Source organism: Galendromus occidentalis, unplaced genomic scaffold (genome assembly GCF_000255335.2).
Source record: "Galendromus occidentalis unplaced genomic scaffold, Mocc_1.1 scf7180000077258, whole genome shotgun sequence".
NCBI lineage: Eukaryota > Metazoa > Arthropoda > Arachnida > Mesostigmata > Phytoseiidae > Galendromus > Galendromus occidentalis.
In genome coordinates this window covers 60,897-87,976 of record NW_003805246.1, presented here as the reverse complement: position 1 = coordinate 87,976, position 27,080 = coordinate 60,897, and the positions used below count along the sequence as shown (strand labels likewise).

The following is a 27,080-nucleotide window of genomic DNA, read 5'->3' as shown; positions in this document are numbered from 1 at the left end:
GACCGCACCGGTGATAGGGATCTTTTTAGGAAGAACTTTTACTTTTTGAAGATTATTAACAAAAAGATTGGGGTGTGGCTTGTGATTTGGTCTCCTATTTACCGAAAGTATCAGGCTCAGAGTCGTGGCAAGCGCACCAGCGAGCATGGCAAGGCCTACCGCAAACAATGGGGTGAATATGAGATCCTAAAAAGTTTTTCTTAAGTAAATAACATTAGCGAGCAACTTTGATCTACCAAGAGGGAGCGAGCAAGTGGGATCCTCAAAAAGAAACACCGAGTGGGTGGGAAGAGAGGGAATTCCTCTTTTTGTTGCGGTCTGTTTCGGCATCGCGCCAGAGGGAACAGCGGATCGGATGCTCCCGTTCGTAAGTCATCTAAACCCTGCTCTAAACTTTTTGTGATAGTTAACAAGCAAGCCACACAGTGCATACGATACCGGTGTTAATTAATATGCGAAAGTAAACCTACTCGTGGCCAAATATGTACGATCCAAAAAACCATGTCGCCATCGTGAGCGCTACACGAGGTGCTTGTTTGCAGACTCGTTGCTTGCTCGCTCGCGTGCGCGTCAATGGTTACTGAAGGGTTGTCAATACGAATGAAAGCACTGAACCATGAACTTGATGTTCCCCCTGGACGAGGATGCCAGACAGGCCAGCGGTCTACTGGTTGGAAATGAGATCTATTCGACGTCCGAGCTCTCTGTCGCAGAGCGAGTTCGACTCTCAACGGGTCGGTGTTATTGAACGTCTCGGCGGCGGAAAAACTTGGGAGAAGGTTTGGAGGAGGACGCAGACGTCCACGCTTCCCGGCAATCCACATTTCCGTCATCCATAATTATCCATCACTCCAATATCTTAGAAATGAAGAAATCCACGAGGACCTTCTCGCAACAGGCGACGTACTCATCGTTGGACGCGGCAAAGGGCGAGGGATCACAATACTCACCGGAGAGACCGAGAATATAAGAGGGATGGGAGCGTCCAACGTCTAAGTTGGGGGGCTCATTCTCAAACGAACTTCCCCCAAGCTTCCAGGAGATATGGAATTACCGATGGGGAGGACGTCTCCTATCATGCTTCCACAGCAGCGTGGGAAAAGGATGGGAGGGGCGTCCAGCCCGGGAGGTACTGGCTCCCCTTAAGATTCTTCGCTCCTCATGCTAGAGTGGTGAAGGTTCTGGAAAAACGCGTCATCGTCTCGAGGCCCCGCCGTCCTCTACCTTCCACCTATGGAAAGGTATGTACGCGCCTGCGCTTCCGGAAGCGAGTTCCCCCGTCAGAGGTCATAACTCGTCGATCGATCCCAGATATAAAAAAAAGCCAATGCCTCTCACAAAAAGAATTTCATTGCACTGTTTCATTGACGACACGACCAGACTCATAAGCTCCGAGAATGATTTCCGATCGGTAGAGGGGGTGATTCCGCGCGCTGTTCATGCATCAGCACGAGGTGGATGAAACACTCGAAATGTTGTCACTCAGTCCTTCTTTCTTTCAACAACTGCTGCACCTTCTTTCGTCACTTTCGTCTCCACAGGAGCGCTGGCGGCAGCCAAGAAGACCCCAGGACTACCGTGACCGATGCCGGCAGCCGCGAAAGCGTCCTGGCTCGAAGCTCCATAATCCACGAAACCTGGGCCGACGGAAACTATTTCGGGTCCGTAGAATCCGTATCCAGCGAGTCCAACGGCGTATCCCTGCCCACCATTTCCGCCAGCACCGTAGTCGATGTTGTCGAGACCTACGCCGTACAAGTGCGAGAATCCGCCGAGAATGTTCTGCGCGGACGTCGCAGACAAAGAAACAGCGAGGAACACAGCGAACTTCATCTTGAGAAAGCCGATTTTGTGACGAAGAGAAATGTTTCTGATATTCCCATTCCACGGCGTTTATATAGCGGAGAGGCCGCGAACGATCCGTGCGTTGAGCGAAATTTCCGGTGTAGGATCGCGAACGTTACAGCCGAAAAGAATCTATCCGAATCATTTGATCAGAATCCCGGATGAATTAACCGAGCCTGGAAGTCGCCACGGATCGATGGCTTGCAGAAATCGAGAGGAGGGTGAACCGAGAAATCTCGTACGTGGAGCAATCGTTCGTTTTCCAGTTCATTATCGAAATACTGCTCCCGGCTGCATTGGTCGGTCCGGAGATGTAGCTGCCCGCCGATCATCGACATTTATCGTCAGAGTATTAAACAAGCTTCCGTTGATCTCGATATTACCTTTTGAGAACAGCCGATCACGCGGAGGGCTCAATGCTCGACGTGTTGGCCCCTCTCAATTTTTTTTACCATCGGCATCTTCGCGACCATGAGTCGCTCCGATATCGAGCCCCTCGATCGTCAATTCGAGCCCGAGGACAACAACCAGACACGGATGTCTCTATCAGGAGCGGATCCAGCTTTTTTCTTGGGGGGGGCCAAGTCATATTTTCAGGGGGGAAAGAGCCGAAAATGATGACGCGCCACCTCGCGGCCCATGCTTTTGTATAGGGATCGAAGATTCTTGGGGGGGGCCATGGCCCCTGGCCCCCCCCTCGGATCCGCCACTGGTCTCTATCCCTTCCAATCGATTGGGACTCGGATCGTAACTGATAAGCTTACACCATCAGTTCGCGTTCCGAAGTAGTGACTGATAGCTGGCGTGACGCTTCCCCCAGAACTTGTTGGAGTCACGCGATCAGCCTCCGGAATACACATATCACGAGACGCCTGAAGTAAGGCGTTACTTTACTCGGTCGGGAAGCGAGACGCAAGGGCAAGGTGCTGGGCGAGGTAAGTCGCTCGACCTCCGGCAAGGATCCCTTCTATCGTTGCTTCACTTTTTCACAGGGACCACGGTGCGTGTTCATAGCGTTCATATTCTGGGCGGGGAGCCAAATAATGCTGTAGATCTGAACGTCCCAAGAAGTTTTCTAAGAATAAATTTTCTGAGTGTCGATCGCTGTTCTGTTGAGGAAAACGTGTGAACCGAGGTAGTCGAGAGCATGTCCTCAGGAATGGTGCTCTCGCCGATGTTTTTTCGAACGGAAAACTTTTTCAGTCGCTTTCTGGCGGCCTATAAGGGACGCGGTTGATATCGCTCAGGAGCGCTCCTCGGGCTCATATCTCGGAGCGAGGATCATAAAAACACGAGCGTCCACTCGGTGATCAAGTTAGGGAGGCGCAATGCCAACTCACAAACCGAACATAGCTTGATTGCATTAGAGCTAATATGCGCAGCGCCAAGATTCAGCCACGATACAAGGGGCCCAGCTCCCGCAGAGTTCGAAGAACGAAACGAGACCAGGGCCCCACCGTTGACTCACGAAGCACCTGAGCCTAATGTGTGCATGGATCACACTTGTCGCACATTTACCGCTACCCGTGTGCCTCGTCGAGCCGATCGTGGATATCACGCCGAGCATAACTCCGCGCTCCCTGGCTGGTGAGAGCTAGGAGATCGCAGGAGATGATCAGCGACTTATGCGCTCTGTCTTCTCGCAACGCTCGAATTCAGCTTCCTGAGAAAACAGAGACGGTAGCTCATCGAAGACGCCAGATAGTCGAATATCGTTCGTAGTAGGGGAGACTCATTCCTCTATGTTTCCGGCTCGATTCCAGGATAAGGAGCGCGGCCGTAGGCCGAACTCCTCAGGCTGGTAGTCAATAACAAGGGAACGCCGCCATTCGGATGCTCTTGAGCCCACCTCGATATGTACAAGGCTTGATTGAGAGTCGCGGCCAAGTCTCTTTCGCGCGACGGAGGCAGTCCGATTCTTTCCGTCAGCTAAGACTAAACCTCGGACTCGACTCTCTCATTGTTTTCTCTGGTGGGTCCCTCCGCTTGCCGAGATCCCGAATCAGGACATCTTCTTGCTGGAGCGCGAGAAGTCATCGGGTGTCTGAAGAATTTCCCCTCCAGTCGTAAGTCGGTCCCGGGACGTTCTGAGTGCCGAAAAACTTCTCCTGCTCCTTCTGGATTCTGAAGTGATCGTGCTGTTCGAGCTGCGCGTGTCGTGCTCCGAGTCGCGATGGACGGAGCAGCGCATGTTTCCCTTCCGTTTTGATTGGATGCGGTAGAAATTGCTCCCGAAAAGATTCTCGAGAACTCTCCGAGGCCTTCGCTCATGAGTAGAGTTGCGATATGAGAGGACATTTCTTTCCCGAAAAGAGGACAATGTCCGCGCGGACACCGGGGCGGAAGGCGGACATCAAAAGCGGACACTCTATTCCAGGTTCTTTGCCCTTTCCATGGAATTTATTTGACTCTCCAACCATTTTCCTAATAAGCAGTAATCGACTGAACTTCGATGCCCTTGGGATCGTTCAGAGATAATTTGCTGAGAAGAAAATCTCCGACCCAGCCCCCGGCGCCTCTGGATCACGCTTGTGCAGCCGAGACCTCGGTGCCCTCGGCGAAAAAATAGCGCGGAAATTCAGTTTTTTCCATTGAATTTGGCGGTGTTTCCTCGAAAATTCCGGAAAACGGACATTTCTGAGTAAACCCTCAAAAAGCGGTCAAAGCGGACAAAAAAAGACGTGTCCTCTCATATCGCAACCTTACTCATGAGGTTTCGCGTGGAGCTCTGCGTTAGCAGAGAGAATACGCAGTGGATCCTTATTCAGTACACCTGATACACGATCTCTTCGGCATTCGGTGAGGAATCAGGCATTGATTCTAATTCTGATCTCCACTTGCGGTTACAGGTATCGACAGTCTTTGAAGCCGTGCTCGCTCATGGCGGGTTCAAGAATCCAAAAGCTTGGCACGATATTCTCTCGGACGGAAGGTCTTCTAAAATCGGGTGCTCTGAAATGGGCCAACCGGCCCCTGTGGTACGACATATATGAGGCTCATCCCCCGATCGATCCACCCACTCTTGCTCGAGAACCTCCGGCGGATTTGAAAGTGCGAGAGATATTTTATCGGTGAGCCCATAGGTATGAAATCTACCGCCATCCTGTTTCTCGGGGACGATGATTGAAATGTTTTGAGCCTGGCTCTTTGACCGTCCCTCAATTCCTCAGGGAAGACATCCTCCGTGCACAATTTGCGGAGAAATTCGGACCGAGCATAATACCGGATATCGATTCTACGACACTGGAACTCCCATCCGCCGAACCACCGGGACCTGTGCCTGGCGAGGGTGGAAGGAGGCTGCAGGGTCCACGCACTTTAGGGTCTCCCCGTTCCCTAGAGAGCGACGAAGTTTGACAGCAATAAACATATTTCTCCAGGCGGCTAAGCGATTCGACCCTTTGAGTTTTTGTAGCGGCTCAGACGAGATCGGAGGAAGACTCTCGACTATACGCAATACGATCTTGGCGATGGTACACATTTCGCGTTTTTTCTCCGTTCTATTCATTTCTGTCATTCTATACCCGACGTGTGGAAGGGAGGCATCCCACCCCTTGGAAATCTACCAGAGACATTCCCATCATTTCCACCCCCCCCTACCCACGATTCATCACCTTCAAAAGTCACGTCGAGTCGATTCGATTCTACCGAAAGTGAATCTCCCTCCCTCCCTAACAACCTAACCTCGATTCGGAAGCCGATGACCGAGCCGGGAACTTGAGAACTACATCGAGGACCCAGATGTGTATGTGGGCATATCAGAAGGACGGCATCCGTCTGGGCCGCGGAGAAACGTGAGAATCGACATGCGGAAAAGGAGATTCTAGGGACATAGAGAAGTATAGAGAAGTCTTGAGACAGAGAAGCAGCATTTCGGTGTACTGAGCCCAGTTCCGCATACAAAAACATCTCTGATGCTTAAGAATAGGTCTCGCGTCGATGTTTCTCGCTCGAGGGAATTTGAGTGAGTATTCGAGGAGCATCCAAGTGAGAACTTACTAATGTACAAAACTTTATTCGGAAGCCTACAATGTATGGTTCTCGGGGAAGTCGAAAAGTTTTGGGAAGCTCCGTCGCTCATCCTCTGGAATATCGTCAAGCTTCCTTGGCACCTTCCGCAACTGGCGCAATTGTCGCGTGATGTTTTCTTTTATTTCGTCCGGGATGCTGTCATCGGCGTACAGATGGAGACGTGACATGCGGAGTCTCCGGGTCAAATCTCCTGGTAGTGCTCGATAGACGGCTTTCTCCAGTACTTTCGTGGGATTCTTGTCGTGCATCTCCCAAGCGGCAGTCCACGAAGCACCGCCGGCGTAATCGGTGTGATGGTAATACATACTGCAAGAAGATTGTCTCTTAGGTGCTCGACCTTGCCTAGTCCCTCATTTCTCTACTCCTATGAAACTTTGCGAGAGTTTAAGCATAAGGAATCAGTGATAGAATATCGTGGCACAGAAAACTAACCCCCGGCAGGGTGTGTACTAACCGATACTTCCACTCGTACCACGGCAGAGAAATGTCTTTGCAATTGATCACCACCACGTGATCACCACAATCGGTGTGGTAATGGTAAAGAGGTTTGTCTTTTCCTTGAAGCACATTCGCGATCAATTCAGCGGAATTAAACGGGTTCTGGTGTTTGGCATCGAAAACAGCCCATAGCCGCGCGAAGGTCAGTTTCTGGTCGACGCTCGCAGAAAGTGACCGCCTGAGCAGAGGAGTCAGTCTCATCCTTCGACTCTCGTTCCAGCAGTACGAATTCACACCGCACCTTGTCGGTAGGAATCGGTCCGGCGGGGCAAGGAAGAGCCTCGGGAACCAAAACAGATCGCGCAAAACAAATGCTTAAAGGACGGAACTCTTTCCGAGGAATATAAATTTACGGAGAAGGCGCGAAGATTCAAGCTGCAATCTTACAGCTCCATAGGCTTCACTCAAGATTCAGCCTGGTGCAGATCGGTGGAAGCCAGAGAGAATATACCCACGTATCTTTGGTAAATGCGAAAATCTCGATTTCTCGGGGCATTCTTCCAGACGGGCCTCTGGCCTGACAGGTCTCGCCGCGGTAGCTCTCCCTTCGGGTGAGCTCCTATGGGCTCCACGCTTGCTCTCTGCCGTTGCCAGATCTCCAGCTCCCACACTGTAAATCCCAATATATATGTATATGTACATTCTTTTCCTGTCCGAGCATCTGAAAGTCCACATGTGCAAGGTATGTAGGGCGAGCATTGTCGCACCCATGCATGCAATCGTACACGGACTGTTTGCTATTCATCATCAATGTCGACATCTGCTGTCAAAGATTCGATGGAAGAATTAGCGGTCCTCACCGCGCATTGCGTGTCGAATTCCAGCAGCCGGTAATACGTGAGTTTGGCAGTATGTCGTCCCTGAGGCGCGGAGAGACAAGCTCCAATATAGATCTGTATTCTATCCACCCACTGGTGACCAATCCTATCTCAGCAGGCATTCGGACATCGATGCCTCCGGAATCTCTCATGTTAGACCCACTAATGGAGTACAACGATCGATGGAATGCAAGATACACAGGTAGCCGACAAACACGGTCAATTCGCCTGCGACTCCTAGCTTATGTTTCTAGCTGCTGTGGGTCCCCGCGTCCATATCAGCCGTTCGAGAAGGTCCCTTCGATCATCGAAGTTCTCCGTTACGGTAAGCGAGAAACCTTTCGATCGGAATCGTGCATTCTTCACTCTCCACTAAGCATGCATCTCACGATCAGTCCGGAAGCAGATCAGTCCACAATCGACGGATCCGATCCGTAGAGCCGCAGGAGGATCGAAAAGAAGCTTCGTGATCTTCCGCCTGAGCAGATGAGACGGATTCTCTCCTGAAGGGGACTGAAGGATCGATATGAGGATCGGCAGATTCAGAGTACCGACCAGATGATCGGTGACTGACGCCGAAAGTCCTCCACATTCCGTCGCCGTTGTATTCCTTTGGAAAGTAGGGCCGGGGAGCACCAACACAAAGTTCCGCGAGTCCAGGGGAAAGATATCTCGAGTTGTCAATAGAGCAGTGTCAATGTTCACGGAATGTGACGTCATCGGCGTTGCTAGCACAGTCGAACCCTGATTCACGACCTCAATCAGTTCCAGACGACGGTTCGTAAATCGAATATTAATTTCCCGTAGGACCCCATTGAAGAGAATCATCCGTTCCGAACAACAGAAAAAAAACCGAGACCAATTGCCTCGCCACAAACAATTTATGTAAGGTCCAAGTCGCCCAGAGGAACTATCATATTAAGTGAGCAGCGTCAATTTCTGGGAAAGTGTTAGTCCATCCAGTGTAGCTTGTCTCACGGTTGGGGAACGCATTCCCGAATTCTGGATGCCCGATTCCGGAATGCCCGATTCGTCCCTAGAACTTCGGCTCCAACCCTCACCGAAACCGGACCGAGACACTCGAAAAAGGTTAGGCTGTCTTCGCAGCCTAACGCAATTACGTTACGGGCATGTCGGAATCGGGCATCCACGACCGGACCGCGAAGACCAGTGCTCTGAAGCCGTCAAATAAATTATTCACGGTTGACGAGATCAAACATGCGGTCACTGAGAGCAGAGTCCGGGTACAACTCCCAGAAAAAACTTGAGTTCTGTCCCGGTGGAGTATCGGAGGTCTTCGACACCAGAGGACGTTGCTTGGTCAAGTTCTGAGTTACCAATGTCTTGATCCTACGATGAGTCGAGCTCTTCATGGAGACTCTGCAATCCTTCCAGCGTGACAGGTCTGCCTTCTAGTGAGAAAAGAGTTCCTCAATATCTGCTGATTCAACTCGGAGGCCCATGGCTTCTCCGAGGGCCAAGATTTCTTCCTCCGGCGAAGTCGGCTGATTGACATCTTCGACGGTGCTCGAGTCGCACTCGGCCACAATGGTCCCCAGGCTGCAGTCAGTGTTCTTACGCTAACCTTTGACCCAGCCCGCGTGATCATTTTGACACAGTGGAGAATCTTGGAGTGGTCCTTCCAGAAAGGATGGTCAGATTCGTGTTCGAGGTGACTCCGAAGAGAGCTATGGTGTTCAGTTTTTCGAAATAGCAGATGACCTGTAGGTTCATCGGTTGGATGATCGGGCTTGTTTCCAGCCGTAGAAACTTGATGGTGATGAAGTCGTGCTTCTCACTCACGAGATCTTGCAACTCCGGGTCGTGCGCGGGCGCGTCGTCCATAAGCAACAGACACCCGTTTCGGCAATCCTTTACCTTCGAGGGAAGACCCGACACTCGGAGCGGAAATTTCGTCTATAGACTTTCCGAAGATCTCTCTCTTCGAAGTTTTCCTCTGTCGACTTCCTTCTGCCTGAAGACCCCCAGAGTCTCTGAAGGGTACACCAAGCCGGGCGCACATCTGAGAGCGCCGCTGGTATTCGCGCACTCCAGCGGCGCACAGTGTGGCCAAACCCGATTTTAGGCGGCAGAAATTGAAAATGAAAAATTTTGAAAAGTTATGTCGCGGCGTTTTGGAGGAAGTATGGGGACCTCGGAAACACACACCAATCAGAAACCAAGCACTTGTATCTCCGTGGAGAGACTCCGGAAAGAGGTAGTTCTTTTTGCTCCGGACCGTCACTTTTCTCTTCCGATTCGTGCTGACGCTCGAGTTCCCGTGGAATCGATTGAGGAAGGAGCAAACACCGAATCGTGAGTAAGATTGAGTCTGAAACTTCACGTTTAGCGTTTCATTCGACGAGAATATGCAAATCAGAAGTTTTTCTGAGTGCATCTTTTTTTGCGAAAAAAAACTGATTTTCACGAAATTTCACCGTCAAAAAAGTATATGGACCAGGGCGGACCCGGGCGGCTCATGGGGTGGAAAATCTTCTTCCATCCCCCCGCCTTCCATTTCCGCAAAAAAAAACCAGCAAGTTTTGGCAAACGTGAATGCGTGCTGTTCTCAGATATTCGAATTTGAGTGCCCCGGAGGACATTTGCGAAGACAATCTTCAACTCCCGGAAGAACGAGTGCATCGATGGGTTGGAGAAACTCATTTTGAGTCATGCTCATGTTGAAATTGAGCAAGTAAGAAACAGATCTCACATCAGGAAGCAGATCAGCAGGCATGTGTCCCGAGTGAGGGAAAAACTTGGGGGACATAATTCGAAAGCGGAACGGTTCTTCGCTGAAGGAGCTGAATCGCGCGAAGCCAAAAACTTCGATTTCATCGTGCACTACACTGAGCTACCCGCACAAGAAGAACAGGTCTTACTCCGAGCCGGGACTGGAATCCACATGTGTCAAGTGTGGAATGGTACCGGAAACCATAGGCCACGTCATCTGCGAATGCAACGAAGCATTCTTCGAGGAAGAGGAAATACTGAAACGACTGGGACTCGACAGAGACCCCTCCTCGAGGATGATATGCGACACCAAGAGACTCCTACAGCGGTGGGAGGAAGAAACTAGCAATATCCGCTGAGACTATTTGCCACTGAAGTGAAAGTGTCATTTAAGAAACTTAAATGAGGATAAATAAAAACCAATACCAATACCAAGACGCGCCCGAGGAGCCGGAACCATCGAAAGCGTTTCAAGGGACACCTCGAGCGGGACGACCAGAGAAAAATTTCTCGGACTCGGCGGAGGGCACAAAACGGAACAAGGTCAAAGATCTTCTGCCTGCCGGACCTGCTAAGTTATTGTACGCGGCTCTCCGGGGAGCTCAGAGCCAGAAATTCCCTCTGATGACTGATACGAGTTCGTAACATGAGAATAATCCAAAAAACTCACTGAAATAATTTCTGCCGCCTAAAATCGGGTTTGGCCACACTGTGCGGCGTCAATCTATCTTCCATAGGTTTTCGACCAGGGTCCGACATCTGTTCGTCAGTCACGTAGGTCCGGTTAGGCATTTTTTTGAAGGAGAGGATCCTCCTTCATCAACGAAGGATGTTAAGTGAGCCACGTACTCTCGGGCGCCCTCCTTGTCCGAGTTCGCCGCTTCCTCATGACGGACTACACTGTGAATGCCAGTGCTGTCTTGAATTTGTCGAACCAACCGCGACTACCCTCGAAATCTACACAGTTCGAGGAACCTTCTGGATCGCTTCCTTTCGAATTTCGATAGAGTTGCTGAGCTCCCGTTCGGACCACCTCCCCAGAAAAAACTTCTCATTCGCCCGCACTAGCAGAAGTTTTGACGTGAAGCAGCTTCAATATGGCTCAGGTGGTCGGTCGGATGCACTTCGTCTTTCGTGTAACGGAATTAATCCAACTTCGTGGCTACCGAACTTCGCTTGTGCGGTTCGCATCGTGTTCTCGTCCGTCAAGACTTGAAACTTTCTGGGGGCTTCTTCCGTCCAGTTTTTGTGAAATTGTATCGTCGTTCTGGGCATCTTCAACAGTCTCGAAAAAGCCTTTCCGAATATCCTAAAACACATTTTCCCGACGGTGAATGAATACTCACAGGACTCCTCCGCCGACTCCTCCACAATACTCGCGACAGCTGGGCAGATAGGCGTGGCGCAAGCGATAGAGTGTACATTCGAAACCAGAACGTCTAGGAGGGTGGCAAGCTCGACGAATAAACCTCGACCCGTTCCCGGAAAGCGAACTTTCATTTATCTGCGATTTCTGAACGGATTGACCCGGATTCAGCAAGATCTTCCGAACTGTTCCATGTCCGGCTACGAGCATCCGTATGCATCTGCCGTAGCTTCGTAGAGAATGAGTTCGGACAACCGTGCAATGTGTGCGATCAGCTATGGTTTGAGCGGGATTGGAAGGCAGTGACCGCTCGAATGGCGTGTATGCTATCCAACCATTTCCCAGGCGAGGATACGATCATTTCCAGACTCTGCGGCCCTTGTTTCAGAGTGAGTCGAACAAACAAAGTCCCGGCAATGAGTAGGACGAATGGATATGTGTACCCCCCAAGCCATCGAACTTGCCAGACTTACAATTAGATCCCATTACCGAAAAACTGATCTCCCCGCGAATACCTTCCATGCAGATCCGTCGCCTAAGTCGAGAGGGTTCTTATGGTATCATTGACCAGGTGATGAATGTGCCCGCGGAAGTTGACAATATGGTGCGATCCCTGCCGCGTGGTTTAGATGACGACTTTGCATTCAATGTCAACCTGAAGAAACAAATCATTCATGAATCATCATACATCAGCGGATTGATGAAAAAATTATCAGTGTGAAGATGGCTACAATATTTGCTCGAGTGACCCCTCTACAAGCTTCACAATATCGAGGTGGATTGGTCTGTCTTCAAGGATTCCCTCATTGGAGCTGATTCCATAGCTGATGAAGGTATAGAACACCTGGATCTTAGCGATGCGCTAGAGTCCGAATCTGAATATTCACGGCAAAATACTATGATGGGGACTGAAGAGCACTGCCTGAATAATTTTCCCTGTATGTTCGACCATACTCTCTCTAATACCTCCAGACAACCTTCAAAAGAGGTCAAGGAGACGTTTTCACGCCTACATTACGGTCGTGTCCATGAAACTACCACTGTGACTTTTTTCTCGGTAGTTATTGATACTGGGTGACTCTATCCTCAAAATTCCGCTCCGATTGCTCTCCTAGCGGCACAGCGGGAAAGTCGCCATTGAGGACTCGCGGACTGGAGATTCACCTGCCGGCGCTCCTCGGACCCGACTGAATTAGACCTCATTCCAAGGCACTTAAGATATTCTATTCTATCTTAGGAGCAAGCGACATTCCTGAAAGTTGCTGAGCCCCCGGTATCCATGTGTGAGGTGCGCCAGGACTTCGTCAAGAGAGATGACGGACGCTTCCCGCAAACGAGGGGCATTCTGGAAGATCATACGATAAACAACGTCTTTCGAGAGGTAGTCCTCTAGGTCCCGCTGTCGACGGTCTCAAGCCCTTCCCCCGGCTTTCGGGATCTTGGGGTACATTGGTTCAGCCGCCTCAACTCCCCAGGAGTACAGCAGGTTCGACTTTTTACAACCTTCTGGGAGATCCCCTTGACTTCGAGGTGCTCGTCTACTTTCCCGGTGTTGCTGACCGGCCTCCCGGGAGCTGTCTCTTCTCTTGAGCATCCGCGTTCGGTCGAGCCCGCGGAGAACGTTCGACAGACCGGGGAAGGCTTCTGAGCTATCCATGGATCATCCAATTCAACTAACCAGCCCATGAACATCGCCTATAGAAGATGCGCAGACAAGCAATACCATACTACGGAACAAAACCATCTGCGAGCCGGGAGCGCAAGTTCATAGAACACCCGAGAATGCGAGGCTGTTGGGGAATGGTGCTAGGCTCCTGCGGAAACGATGAAAACCGGAGAAGACTCCGGATCAAAGAGACGAGACTTAATCTCAAGCCAATCGCCGGGTACTATAGGGAATCATCCCTCCGCGGACCATAGGAGGAATCACTATGTAGCGGCCGACGGGCTGTGGGGAGCCCTGCAGTCATTTGATAAACTACCATCCCATAGTTCTGATGCATCACCTCTTCTAGCATGGCCCCGGCCGAAGTGTTCCTCCGAGAGAAGGATCCCAGGACATCAACGCTCAAGCCAGCCTTTAGCTAATGAACTTATGACCATGATTTTTCAATTGGTCGAGCCCGCACCGGTTCGTGAGGTGGGCTCGACAGTGGGTCCTGGATTCTCTTCATATGCGCTCTCTGGCTTCGGTATCCAGAGTTGTGGATTGATTTTGCTCCTTCATGATGATCACACCCAATCCTCGAATCCTCGATCTGTATGAAATCGATCTTCGCCTGGGGGCGGTAATTGGAATCCTCCTGGCTGCGCTTCTCAGAATGAATGGCTCTGAGATGGATCGGAGAAGCAAGCTCTATAATTCTGACTTCCTGGTCATTATCAAGTATGTAGTTTCCGAAAGATCGACATTCCCTCTCCCAAGGAGCTTGACGTGCTTTGTCACTAAGGGGAACTTCGCTTGAGAGGGTGTGGTGCTCGTTGTCAAGTGATGCGTCTCAAGCGGGAACATCGAACCAAAGGAGCGCCGCCATTCGAGACTGAGGGTTCAATAATTCAATACGTTCAATATATTCAACCCTTGGCGGGTTTCACATTCTCGAATTCGTCTTTGTTCTTGATGATCGTGGCTACGGTCGACTTGGAGAGTTTGCAACGTGTCCCCTATCTCGTGTGACTATAACCTCCACAATATTCCCCTACCAGCTTCTTCTTGAAAGCTATCGGCAGGCACATTCGCTTGAGTTTTTCTCCGTCAGCGGTCCGTTATCGGGGCATCCTTTCGACGAGCATTCGAACGACGCCGACGCATCCACGACTCCAACGATGCGAAGAGTTGAGCATGCTGCGTCGCATTCGGAGACGTGCTCGAGACCGAGATTCCCGATGCTCCAGGAGGAGTTCCAAGAGATGCTTCGCGAGCCGATTCCATTCTCGCAAGTCGGAACTAATCCGTTCAGAAAATCGTCCGTAAATCGAGACATGGCCTAGAGCTCAAAGTGAGTCGAGGCAGGTTCATCCGGGGAAAGAGTTCGTGAATCCAAGAATCCGTAAGTCGGGACGTTCTCAAATCGGGGTTTGACTGTAGATGTTCTCCGAAACGGTGAGCCGAAACAGGCTGGAGAGAAGAACGTTGTTCCTATTACGCCCTGCGGCTGGTTCTCGATTACGGACGCTTTGCCGAGCGTAGAGTTCTAGTCGACTTTACAAGATCTGTTTCTGACTCCGACAGCCCGTCGCACTCGCTGCACTGGGGCAGTCATCGCTCAACGCCCGGCTCGAGCGTAGGAGGTTTGTATCGAATGGGATAGAATTGCATGATCTCTCTTATGGTAGACCGCCTCGAGGGCATCGATTCACCGCATCGAACGGCGCGACGCGTTTCAAGTAGCCCGAGCTTGACGTTGATTGAGCGGATAGAACCGGTTCCACATTGTCCCTGGAGTACTCGCATACTTTCTCCTTTTCTATTTTCGTTGTCGACACAGCCTCATCTACTTCAGTCAAGGAGACCTCCTCGAGCTACTTGCCATCAAATGTTCACAATGGACGAGTGCCTTTCACCGTGAGCCGAATTTGTTTGACAGAGCCGCCCAATCTGTTAGATATGTATATCCTCAAACCGCACCGCTATTTCCCCCAAAAATCTCCGTAAGAAAGCCGAATTCGGACCTCACTGCCCTTTCCCTCTCATGGCTCATAGTTCTTGATACGAGGCCGGCGCTTACCCGGAATCTATGAAACTCGTTGACCCCATTCTTCACCTAATACGCCTCTGGCTTCGTAGTGATTCATTTTGATGATCGCGACAGAGACATGGCCTAGAGCTCAAAGTCTGAGTGTTTCACTTTGATGGCACACTTTAATGGTCCTTTCCACTCGTCTTCCTGCTTATAATCCAATCGTCACACTGAAGACGGAGGATTCACGACCGCTGGCACCGGATACGACATCGGAGATGGGGTTGCTACGCGATTCCGAGGCGGACCTAATGAGTACGTTCTTCGCATAGACACCTCGCATCTCGGGACTACTTTGTCCAGCGAAGCCTCGTGGCTGTTCCATTCTTGTTTAGTGAATTCTAACTCCCTCCATCTGCTCCTGCTGGCGGGACGAAAAATCGAGACGATACCTCTTCTCAAACCCAAACCTTGGATTCATATACCCTGCTCTCCTTGCTTCAGATCCGACGATGGCGGAATATTCTGAATTCTTCTCGAAGAACGAGCCGTGCGCGAACTTCGAAGAACGCTCGCAGAGGATCAAGGACTTCTGCGATTACCACATGACGAAGAATTCCAGGGTCATACTCATCACCGCGGGAGGCACTACGGTCCCATTGGAGCAAAAAACGGTTCGTTTCGTGGACAACATCAGTCTCGGCAACCGGGGTGCTGCCAGTGCCGAGTATTTCCTGGACGCCGGGTACGCTGTGATCTACATGCATAGGCAAAACTCTCTCGAACCTTTCTCTCGTAGTATCAAGGGCAATGTACTCGATCTATTCAACGCAAAGAATGGAACCCTGGAAATTTCAAACAAGGTTCGCGGTCTCCTCGGGGAACAAGTATCACGCCATGAAGCGGCTCGGGCCCAGAACAGGTTGCTGAAAGTGTCTTTTACGACGGTCGCCGACTATCTGTTCCTCTTGAGGGCGGCTGCTCTGCATCTGGCTCCTCTGGGCAAACACGCAGTCCTTTATTTGGCGGCTGCAGTGAGCGACTTCTACGTGATACCCGAGAAGATGTCCGAGCATAAAATAAGCTCCGACTCTCAGCTGTCCCTCAATTTCCATCTCGTACCGAAAATTCTCAAACCGCTCGTTCTATCGTGGGTACCCGACGCATTCGTGATTTCATTCAAATTGGAAACCAACGAGAGTATACTCCTCGACAAAGCTCATGCTGCTCTCGAGAACTACAAGCATCGCTTGGTCATCGCGAATGATCTTGAAAGTCGTAGAGAACGCGTGGTTCTAGTCAGCCGGACCGACCGCGAAGAAATCAGAATGAGCCTAGAGGAGCTCAGTGCGGGCATTGAAATCGAGCGGAAAATCGTTGCACGCCTGACTGAGCTTCACGCTGCATTCTTGGCCAACCAGTAGGATTGTGATCAGAAGCATCAGTCTATCGAGGAGATTCCCGCGCAAAAGGATTGGGGAAAGCTCTGGCTCCGGAATCGGGCTTGTAGCTTCGAGTCGGTGAATACACACATTCGACGGTTCAAGTCTGCAGAGCGAGCAGTTGCTGTTTGTCATCAATTCGGCGCTTTCGAACAAATTCGCGATGACGTCCGAGGATGCGTCGTACAAGACTTGGGGGATCAACAATATCCGATCGCCTCAAGCTCTTCCGGACATGACTCTGCAGGAACTGTCGCTGAAGCAGTAATGTACTATGCTTTCTAGTCGTCAATGTTCTGCTTCTTGTTCTAGTGCGGAAGTGTTCCTATACGCTATCTTGCTCAGATGCTATGCTTGAGAAAAAGCATCATAATTATCTCGGGCTGACTCGAGTTTTAAACCAACCGATATTGACTCACCCAATAAATCGAGTTCGCCTTGAAGCTGAATGGAATTTTGTTTCCGCTAAAACGGATCACGCAGCAGCGCGAATCATTTTTGCCAAGTCGAAATATGAGCATAGCGAGTCGAAGTAGATATCGAAGCACTCTGCCCTCGGTGCGATCTTGTCAAAGGGGTGGACCGGTCACCTCGCCGACGAATGAGATTCTTGACGTGGTTCAGGTGCATGCTTCGCACTCACTCAGCTCGGTTCTCAAGTATTGAGGCATGATACCGCGTGCTGTGTTGACTCAGCCGAATTGCTCGTGAAGTGGACACGGTGCCTGAAGTAGGATCAGCTCGACCCCTGCAGTGACCAACGGCTCCACTCTCGGAGAGCCGATGCCGACTGCAGAGATAGTTTTTGAATGAATTAAAAAATCGTATCAACGATCTCACACGTTTTTATGGAGTTGGCAGCCAGTAGCGAGATGGAACCCCGTATTCATCCTCGCACTGGAGTGAGCCTCAGGCGAAGCCATTGGATTTTGAGCAAAGAGAGTGCATAACTTCGCAAGCGTTAGGACGTCGACAGTCGTGCAACATCATTCAGCGTTTCCGGAACTCTGGTGTACACGACCCGGGCGACAGTAGGCTCTCCAGAACACGAGAGAGATGCTCCCTCATCGAGAGCCCACAGCTACAGCTTTTTGGCGTGATTTCGTTGCGCGGAGCGTATGAGCCTCGAGTCATCCTAATAATATCCAAACCGCTTCAGCATTGACAGGGACTTTGTGGACGACGGCGCTCGACTCGATGGGATGTGGGCTGTATTCGTCGACAGCGACCTTGAGCCGGAGTTTCTTCGAGATGCCCTTATGTTCGACCGTGCTAGTCGTTGAGAGCTCTCCTGAGACAAGCGCAATGTTCTGTTTGTCAACATCCGAGTGTAGGTATATCGATGGATTGGAGGACGCGAATTTCCAGCGCCTCGATCGAGGACTTTCGATCGATCACAACCTAGATCAACTAAACCGCATTGCTAACTCTACAGCGATAGTTTGAAGCAGTGGTCTGGAGTGGAGGCTTTGTGAAGCCAAAGCAAAGCGCCAAGAGGGCTCGACGGAGTGGCCACGTCGCAAAGTCACTCGTTCTACCGGAATAGCTCCATCTTCTCGTAATTAAGCCCCACGCTCAGAGCCGAGGCCATGCGATTCGGGGATGAACATTGAAGAAGTCGCATAAGTATGAGAATAAATAGGTCGCAAACTTTATTGAGGGTGAGGTCTATGGGTCGCGAAAGAGATCACATCGAGAAGCCGGCCACAGAGTTGTCGATGCAGCACAGAGAACCGGAAAGAGTTTTTTTTCAACGTCGGTCCTCTCCTAAGCATCGTCGTCGGATTCCCCTTCTGCTTCTATATGTAACTGATCGTCGTCCTCATCGTCGTCCTCGTCGTCGCTGACGTCCATCTCTAGTAGACGCATCCTACGTCCGGAGACCCTGACGCAGCAGAGTTTTCTGGGTCCACTCACGGCGAGTATCTGCTCACCTGGGCAACAATTCTCCAGAATGCGGTGATTCATTTTATCGATGAAAGCTCTAGAAAAGGATGTGCTCGATTTAGATTCCAGTTCCGAAGAAGCCCGAATAGCATGTAGGTCACCGAGGGCTCGATTCGTATGGAAGAGCTGCACTGACCCCGCATCCAGAGCCATATTGCGCCAATCATCTTGGAGATCTGAGACATTCCTCCAATGCGGGCTCTCCACCCGGTCAAGTGGGAACTGCGCCAAAATTGTGGTATTCCCATCGCGAAGAACTAGAGTCACAACTGTCTGCGAGTACATCTGCGCCGAGACGATGCTCTTCAGTTGATCGCCATCTGATGCCAGAGGCGTGCTGAAGAAAGCTCCAAACTTCAGCACGCAGAAGGTTTCGTTCTTGAAAATCACCATGTACTGTGAGCCGACAGTGGGGAGGATGCAAGTGTGCACATCAGCCTCCGACACTGGAAAGAGATTCGGAACAAAGTCGAGTTGATACGAAGACCATTCTAGCCCATGGATCAGTCCCCGCACAAGCATGCATACAGGCATTGGGATCCATGGGAGAACTTCCACAACCAACACAAATTCTCATCGAGAAGGGAGCGAGTCGGAAGCTTACCCAACTGACTGAAAACACAATCTTCACCGATCGCCAGAGGACCTGTTATTCTTTCGGGATGGACGTCCCTCACGAAGCCCGAACCAAGCCCTTGGAAGAGCTGCTTCATGACTTTTTTGAAATTCTCGTATTCTTGGATGAGCGACGTTTCTTTCCGATGTACCGACCAACCGATTCGGCGGAGTTCCGGGATGCCGAACTCCTCTGCAAGAATACAGCTTCCGTTGAGGGGTCGACCCCTTATAGAACATTCGGTGCTCGATCTCACCCGTTCTCAGGTTAGGTGAGCGATAATAATAATAAGGAGATGACAATACAATGGATTTCTCCAATCTGGAACGACTGTCTTACTGATTGGGGTATCGAGTGGCTTGTCTTGGAAGTATTGTCCGACCTGGTCCAAGGCAAGATCATTGCCCCTGGCACTTGTCAAATATGCGGACACCTGGGGGAAACGAGGATGACTTGAACGTCGGGGGTCGGGAATCATGAACTTAGAGTCCATATCGAAACCAGTCGAGGGTTTACCTTGGCCAGATCGCCCGCGAGCTGGACTTGTGTGTCATCTGTGTTCGCATCATCGCTCAGGGAAACGACTGTCGCGTGGAGCCATCGGAAGAATGCTTTAAGGTTCCCTATATTCCACGTTGCAACCTGAGAAGTTGGGTGTGTCAATGAATCCGGGAAGAATTGACTGCCCAATTCGCATTAGTTTCGTCGACATCGAGCGAAGGCTGCATACCTCTTGAACCTCGTACACTTTGAGCATCAGTTGACGAATTGCTCGACTGATGCTCTCGAGCGTTTCGATCGACAAGTTGCATCCGTGACATTCCGTCCAGAGCGCCAGACCTTTGATTTGATGGATCTGGTAGAACAGCCGCTGACAGGCCTGAAATAAATCGTGGGAAAACTTCGAGATCTAGATCCGTCAGTGGACTGCCGAAAGGAGTGGACGGGGAAGAACGAAACCCATCACTCAGCGTCGAAGTTCTCCACGAGGAGCGACTTCGAACCTCCCTCTTCTATGAGAGCTTATTGCTCGACAATATTCTGTGAAGCATTCTCGACATGGGAGAGGGAGAGACGGATCAGGGTCAGTCAGATGCGAGTAGAGACATCACTCACCGGAAGAACATTGGTGAAAATTATCTTAGCAAGATAGGTGTAGCTCGCCTCAACACTGAAGCTTAGTTTATTTAGACCTTTCGGTGTGACCTGGAAGATGAATCCGAATGAGTTCTGTGCCCGCTCGGAATATTCCGACGGATATCTAGGGAAAATCATTGGGAAAAATTCGAGACGAAATTACCTTGTGCAATAAAATGTCCCTAAGTGGCTCCGACAGCGTTCCGAAAACGATGAGTTCCATCAGATCGTCTTGGAGGGTTTGTCCTTGAGAAAAGTTCAAGAGCTTTGTGTCCATTTCTAGAATCACATCGTCCCAAGATTCCTTGAGAAGGCTTATCGCTGCGTTCAGATAATCTGCGGAGCAACAGATAATTCAATCGATTTCCGGGACATCGAATCCATTATACATATCGAGCTGCCCGACCCTCATCGAATGTTCGGCCGTACCTTGGAGATATTCCATTTCTCGGTTGAAGTACGCCATCGTGTGCAATTGGTCGAGCTTCGACTTCAACAAGTCAGTTTTGAGCATCACGTAATGACCGCCTTTATCGAAAGCATATATCCTCGAGGCGTCTTGATTTATAGCGGCGCAATATAAGTCAGGTGCACGAATCACTCCACACGGCAGGATCCCGTGTAAAGACAGAAGGAGCATCTCTCTGAACACGCAGATCATCATGGTGAGCGGGAGGTTATCCGGAGGGGGCGGGTCTTTGAATTTTTTGAATAATTCAAGTCTGGGTGGACAGTCCTCTGCATTCGGTACGTCTCGAACTGAAGTTCGAGTTTCGTCGAGAATCCAGTTGAAATTGAGGACCGAGTCATCGGTGTTGATCGAGTAGAGACTCTCGCCGCTTTCGACATGAACGAGCTCGAAATGACCTGGAATCGGCCATTATTGCTGTTTGCGTAAGGTAAGAAAGATTTTTCCGATACATAGACTCCTCGAATCCGATAAGGCGATTTCTCAGAACTCACAGTCAGAGTATGCGATTATGAGGTTTAGTCCGTCAGGTTTCCAGCTCAATGCAGTGACCCTCACGCCGTCTTCCGGTTTCGGGCGGGACCAGACCTTCTGCCACTTATGTCTGTGAACAACCACTTCGCCCGATTCGAAAGCAAGAGCCAACAAGTCCATTTTCGGCGACCATATCATGCGAGTGACATAGCCTGGCAGGGTTTTGTCGTCTAGTTGCTGGAACGGCGCCATCTGGAAAACTTTCGTCTTGAAGACCTAGATACAATATCTCGAACCACCGCATCGATAGCAGATGTCTCATTCATGAAGCTTTTGAGAGAAGATGAGAAGTCGATCGGATCAAGCCTTGAAACGGGAGCATCGTCGTATCTATCATTTATTGAACAACAGAGCATATTTACAGTAGTTTCATTCTTATCATCTGATCATAGACATTCTAATCTACGGTACATTCGGCTCGCTTCGAAAAACCTAGCAGTCTCAGGAGTGCATCCGGCGTCATTCCTTGTATTCGTGACGCAGCCCCAATGGTTGATGGCTTCGAGAGCTCCAGTTTGCCGCGGAGTTCCTTCGACAAGTTCAACTCCGTCGCCGCGAAATCGATGTTCGACGGTATTGCGATATTCTCATTCTGCGAGAGTTCCTTTATCTGGCGTGTCTGGACCTCGATGAAGGGAGCGTAAATGGCTTCGATCTTCAATCTTTCGAATAGATTTCTATTCTGAACGACATGAGCAAGATCTGGATGATGGTCGAAAGCCTCGAGGAGTTCGCCGGAGTCGAGATCCCCACGTTCGAGGACTTCGTACCCACTTCTTATGCCAGGACTCGACGAGACCCCGATGCTGGGGAGCATTGTGGCCCATCGAGTGCACGGGTAGCTCTTACTCTTCAAAACACTTCTGGCTTTCTCCAGGGCAACTTTCGTCTCGAGGAGTTTTTCGTATCGGTTCTCGTGGACACAGCCAACCTTGTATCCCTTCTCTGTGAGACGGAGGTCCGCGTTGTCCGGCCGTAAGTATAAACGGAATTCTGAGCGCGAAGTGAACATTCGGTATGGCTCCAGTGTGCCATGCGTGGTGAGATCATCGATCAAAACCCCGATATAGCTCTCCAACCTATTGAATATTATAGATTTCTCTCCTTGTACACTTTGGGCCGCGTTGATGCCGGCAACTACCCCTTGTGCGGCAGCTTCTTCGTAGCCCGTCGTACCGTTTATCTGTCCGGCGAGGAAGAGTCCAGGGACTTTTTTCGTTTGCAAGGATGGGAACAGATTCCTCGGGTCGACGAAATCGTACGTGACACCGTATCCGGGCCTTGCAAGCTCCGCTCTCTCACAGCCCGCCATTGAACGTACTAATTTCAGCTGTTCTGGCTCAGGCATCGTGCACGATATTCCATTCGGGTACACGAGGTCGGAGCTGAAACCTTCATCTTCCAACCAGACCTGATGCCGTCTTCCTGGGAAGCGTAGCACTTTCGATTCGATCGACGGGCAGTACCGGGGTCCGGTGACCTCCTCGCTCACGTGAACGTTCTGGTGCATGTTGGCTTTGACAATCTCCTCAGCCACGAGCTCCGTGTGAGTGATGTGTGAAGGTAGTTGTTGCTCGGGCTCGAGCCAAACTCTGTCGCTCAGGAATGAGAAGGGGACTGAGGGCTTGTCACAATCGACTTTCTGCAGCACCTCGAAGTTTATAGAATTTTTCACCAATCGCGGCGGAGTTCCTGTCTTCAATCGTCCCAACCGGAAACCCAGTTTATTCAAAGTGTTCGCTAGACCGATCGCGGGTTTGTCTCCGATTCTACCCGCCGGCCAGGTGTCCAAGCCGATGCTTATCATCCCTTTCAGAAACGTTCCTGTCGTCAAAATGACGGCCCGGCCCTCGATGACTTCGCCGCTGTCTAGGGAGACTCCAGTGCACGTTCCTTCATCGAGGCACAAATCTTCGACGGTTCCCTCGAGTAGCCTCAAATTTTCATGCTCCTGTATGGCTTTCTGAACGTGGGCCTTATAAATATCACGGTCGATCTGGGCTCGGATGCCCCACACGGCTGGACCTTTGCTACGGTTCAGAACTTTGTAATGGGTCCCGGATAGGTCGCACAATCCTGGGGACAATCCTCCTAGAGCGTCTAATTCCCTCATCAAGTGGCCCTTGCCGATTCCTCCAAATGATGGGTTACATGACATCTCTCCAACGCTGTCGAATCTGTGAGTTATGAGAACGGTCGACGCGCCCATTCTGGCAGCGGCCGATGCGGCCTCGCATCCCGCGTGACCGCCACCGACAACGATGACATCGTAACGATGTTTCGCGGCAGAGTTCAGGAGTCGGCGTACATGAAGCATCAATGCGTCTCTGCAATTAAATGCGCTGCTTACAAAGTCTCCTAGAGGTTCTTGCTCTGAGGGTTTTCCGGGGTTTCTACAGGAGTCTCCTACATCGATTTTCGGCCGTTCGTGGATGAACTTTGATCGCAGATGGAGCAGGTTCACAAATGCCTCTGTAGAGTATCCGCAGAATCGATCTTCCGGGAATCGCGCAGCTTGACGAAGAGAACCGCGCTCCGGGGCTCTGGTTTGACATTGAAATCATACGACTTCGACTTCGCTTCATCGTGACGCTTGGTACAGCGAGTATCAGGCTCCGATTCGCTCCAGGGTGTCGACCTACCTTCTGAACGATGATGTTGAAAGATTCGAACTGATTTCCGTGGAGAGACAGCAGCAGAAGCACGCTGCTACCGCGTGTTTTGTTTGTATTAGGGGCCGCCGGCTTCCGCGATGTTCGAAAAGTCCTCCAGCGCGCCTCCGTTACCATAGGCACTCGGTGCCTTTCGACGACGGAAGCATCGGAGCGCCACGTGCGGATTTTTTATGAACTACAAGAAAAATCAACTGACCCGGCTCATGGTTCTGGACTCTAGTTTATCAGGTCCTGCTCATATTTCTTAGGCGCGGAGGGTTCTGAACCGAGTCCCAGATCGATCGACGGTTGCCGATTCCGTCGAGATGACATGCCGACATATATCGCAGACGGCGCTGTGGTCGTCCCGTGAGACTTTCGCGCAGAGCTAAATGTCGGAACTGGGAAGGTCGAAGCGCTCCGAATAAACAAAGGAGCTCATCGGTGTTCCAAATATTTCCCCAACTTAATTTATCTTCGTAGATTCAGCTCCAAAGGAAGGTGAGTTCTCCGCCACTCGATAATTCTGCGATCCGAGGCGTCAATCGTGGCTGATGAGGTCAACACGGAGCCATGGCTCCTGACGGTCGCGGATACTTGTTTGCGGTCGGTATGTTTTGAAGCCGAATCTGACAGTTTCCGACTTCAATACTCCCTACCCCGGGCTAGTGAAGGGTCTCTCAGATTGACTGCCTCGAATCTTGAAGATCTCGAATCTTGAAAACCACCGTCGTGTATCTCCGTCGGTCATGCACGCGGAAGTCTGGACCTCCACACTCCTACACAAACGCTGGTTTCTCCAAAAAAACTTTTGGCGCTTCAGATCAGGTGGTCACAATGTCGGACAACGAGGAAGGAGTTTACTGCATATGTAGAACCACGGACACATCGCGTTTCATGATTGGATGCGACAACTGCAACGAATGGTACCACGGAGATTGCATTTCGATCACAGAGCAGTTCGCAAAATCGATTTCGAAGTTTTTCTGCCTGATTTGCCGCACGAACAACCCCTCCTTGAAGACCATCCACAAGAACGAGAAGATTACGCAAGCCAGGGGAACGTTTTGTGGAGACTGCAGTGGCTGCTTCAGGACGCAAGACTGCGGCAAATGTGAAGGCTGTGAAGAGGGACGTCGTTGTCGGAAGCGGATCTGCAAGGTGAGCTATGCCGGCGTGGCCCCTGATTTCTGGCTCAAGCATCGATTTTTCTTCCGACCGTCCGGTCATTCTACCTAGTGAGCGTGCAATCACGGGATTGATTGTCGAGTTGTTGCTCTATGACATGCCCTTCGACCGCCAGCGGCGTCTACTACTTGATAACTTCGCGCAAGAAACGAGTCTTCCCGTGAGGATCTCGTCATGATCTCCCATTTCCCATCATCTGCGACGATTACAGCCGCCTAATTCCGTTTTCGCCCCCAGGTCGAGCGGAAGAAGAAAGAGGAAAAACGCGAAAAACGGCGACGCGAGGAAGAAGAGGCCGAGAGGCTTCGTCTGGAAGAAGAGGAACGCGAGAGGGAACGGAAGCGTCGGGAGAAAGAACGCAAGAAACGCGAAAAGGAGAAGGAGAAGGAGGAAGAGATGCAACGGAAGAAAGATCGCTATCAGAACGATGATGAATACGTACCGCCCGAACTCAGCCGAGGCGCGAAACGTGCAACCCGCAGGAAACCTGAGGTTAGCTAGAGCGGTTCAACGCAGCATGATCGACCAAATGAGCCACGAACACCTTCGCCTCGTTCTCAAGACTTATTTTCCTGATTCAAGCGTATTTTTATCTTTTCCTCAGCAAGCTGCACCAAAGCGCACGAGACGCCGTGGAGAAGAAGATGTTTGGAGTACCCAGACCGCAGAACCTCAACAATGTCACGGACCGAAGTGTGTTCAGTCGTCACGGCCGAATTCAAAGTACTGTTCTGATGAATGCGGCATGAAGTTGGCCATGAGCCGCATATTCGAGATCCTGCCGGCTAGGATCCAAGCTTGGCAAAGAAAACCATCTGAAGCGGATATAGCGAATCAGAAGGCTCTCCAAAAAATCAGGCAAGTTCCTTCGCTTCCCTCCGCATTCAATCAGAGCATTGCCGACCGACTGGAACTCATGTATCAGAACGAAGTTTCTGTTCTGGGCAGTCTTCTCAAAGTCCTCGTTCGCGCGTGAGCAGCTTGTTGATTAGCCCTATATGTTCCCAGGTTACAGATCCGAGAAGCGGAACTCGAGGAGATCGGATGTCGACGGAAGAAACACGAACTCGAGGAGCTCATTAAGAAAGGGAAGTCCCAAACCATCACCGAAGAGGATGTTGAAGATGGGGAAGACCCAGAGATGAATTATTGCGTCACATGCGGCCACGAGTTTTCATCGAAGACCCTCAACCGCCACATGGAGCGCTGTTTCAATCGCTTCGAGAGTCAGACATCCTACGGGAGCGCATTCCCAACGAAGAACGATCTCGTTGACTTGTTCTGCGAGTTCTACAATGCATCTCAACAGACCTACTGCAAACGTTTGAAAATTCTCTGTCCGGAACATTATAAGGTATGCACGCTAGCTCTTGGAAGTGGTTCTGGGTCAGTCGAGTCCTCCGGCCCTGATGGGCACAAATGTCGTCGATATCTTGACGAAGATCCCGTCGAGACACGTCCGAAGGCAAATTACGTCACTCACTAGACTTTTATTACCTCCAGGAGCCCAAAGTTCTCGACAGCGAGGTCTGCGGCTTCCCGTTGCAGAAAATTCTCTTCGATGATGAGCACGTCGATTTCTGCCGACTGGCCAAGAAAAAATGCATCAAACACATCTCATGGGAGCGCTTGAAGCGGGCTCAAATAGACAATGACATCATCCGGGCGAGGTAAGCACTGAAACTTCACGACGATCTGGGTATTTCGGGTCTCTCCTGAGCCCGCTGTCGATGAACTTCCATTTCTGCGCCTGACGAAGCCTGATGATCCCTCTCGCAGATTGAAACGCGAGGAGCTCACCGATCAAGAGAGGATAGTGCACATGCAAATGACGAGTCGCGGCGGTGTCCTCGGTCTGATGCTACACAATACGATCGATAACGAGGATGAGGATCTCAATCAGGAGAAGCCACAACGGAGAATATGCCCAAAACGAGACGAAGATATCAGGCCGACGGCGTACCATGGTGATCATGACTACGGTTTCCGGCAGTGATTGGTGTGAATATCTCAGAGATGTACAGAGACCTTGTATTATGCGGAATGACGATCGTCGTTCCGTCCGAAGCACTGTAAATTTTGAAAATCCAACGAGCATATCCGGAACACGAAGTCTGTAGA

The 27,080-nt window shown here is 50.8% G+C and overlaps 4 protein-coding genes across 6 annotated transcripts; 2 read left to right on the top strand and 2 right to left on the bottom strand.

The window, feature by feature from the left end:
* Positions 1-5,870: 5,870 nt before the first annotated feature.
* On the bottom strand, positions 5,871-6,678 carry mRpL13 (mitochondrial ribosomal protein L13). Its single transcript, XM_003742038.1, has 2 exons — positions 6,332-6,678; positions 5,871-6,183 (listed from the first exon to the last, which is right to left on the bottom strand). Exons 1-2 carry the CDS (start codon positions 6,574-6,576, stop codon positions 5,871-5,873), a joined length of 558 nt encoding a protein of 185 aa, XP_003742086.1. The 5' UTR covers positions 6,577-6,678.
* Positions 6,679-14,146: 7,468 nt separating this feature from the next.
* On the top strand, positions 14,147-16,756 carry LOC100909261 (uncharacterized protein C4B3.18). 3 transcript variants are annotated; one of them, XM_003742025.2, is made up of 3 exons: positions 14,194-14,342; positions 14,525-14,583; positions 15,477-16,756. In XM_003742025.2, exon 3 carries the CDS (start codon positions 15,485-15,487, stop codon positions 16,394-16,396), a length of 912 nt encoding a protein of 303 aa, XP_003742073.1. In that variant the 5' UTR covers positions 14,194-14,342; positions 14,525-14,583; positions 15,477-15,484; the 3' UTR covers positions 16,397-16,756. The 3 variants fall into 3 exon arrangements, with proteins under 3 accessions (XP_003742072.1, XP_003742073.1, XP_003742071.1); XM_003742024.2 differs by lacking the exon at positions 14,525-14,583 and having other exon boundaries at positions 14,147-14,291; XM_003742023.2 differs by lacking the exons at positions 14,194-14,342; positions 14,525-14,583 and adding an exon at positions 15,103-15,287.
* A 1,425-nt stretch (positions 16,757-18,181) lies between these two features.
* APC4 (anaphase-promoting complex subunit 4) lies at positions 18,182-23,888 on the bottom strand. Its single transcript, XM_003742037.2, has 11 exons — positions 23,760-23,888; positions 21,078-21,309; positions 20,544-20,981; positions 20,278-20,450; positions 20,094-20,183; positions 19,708-19,857; positions 19,494-19,619; positions 19,317-19,410; positions 18,966-19,169; positions 18,498-18,807; positions 18,182-18,398 (listed from the first exon to the last, which is right to left on the bottom strand). Exons 2-11 carry the CDS (start codon positions 21,307-21,309, stop codon positions 18,182-18,184), a joined length of 2,034 nt encoding a protein of 677 aa, XP_003742085.1. The 5' UTR covers positions 23,760-23,888.
* Positions 23,889-24,194: 306 nt separating this feature from the next.
* LOC100898600 (CXXC-type zinc finger protein 1) lies at positions 24,195-27,079 on the top strand. The gene is made up of 6 exons (XM_003742035.2): positions 24,195-24,932; positions 25,197-25,451; positions 25,564-25,817; positions 25,968-26,313; positions 26,463-26,629; positions 26,739-27,079. The coding sequence occupies exons 1-6, from the start codon at positions 24,609-24,611 to the stop codon at positions 26,953-26,955; spliced, it is 1,563 nt and encodes a 520-aa protein (XP_003742083.1). The 5' UTR covers positions 24,195-24,608; the 3' UTR covers positions 26,956-27,079.
* The last annotated feature ends 1 nt before the right edge of the window (position 27,080 follows it).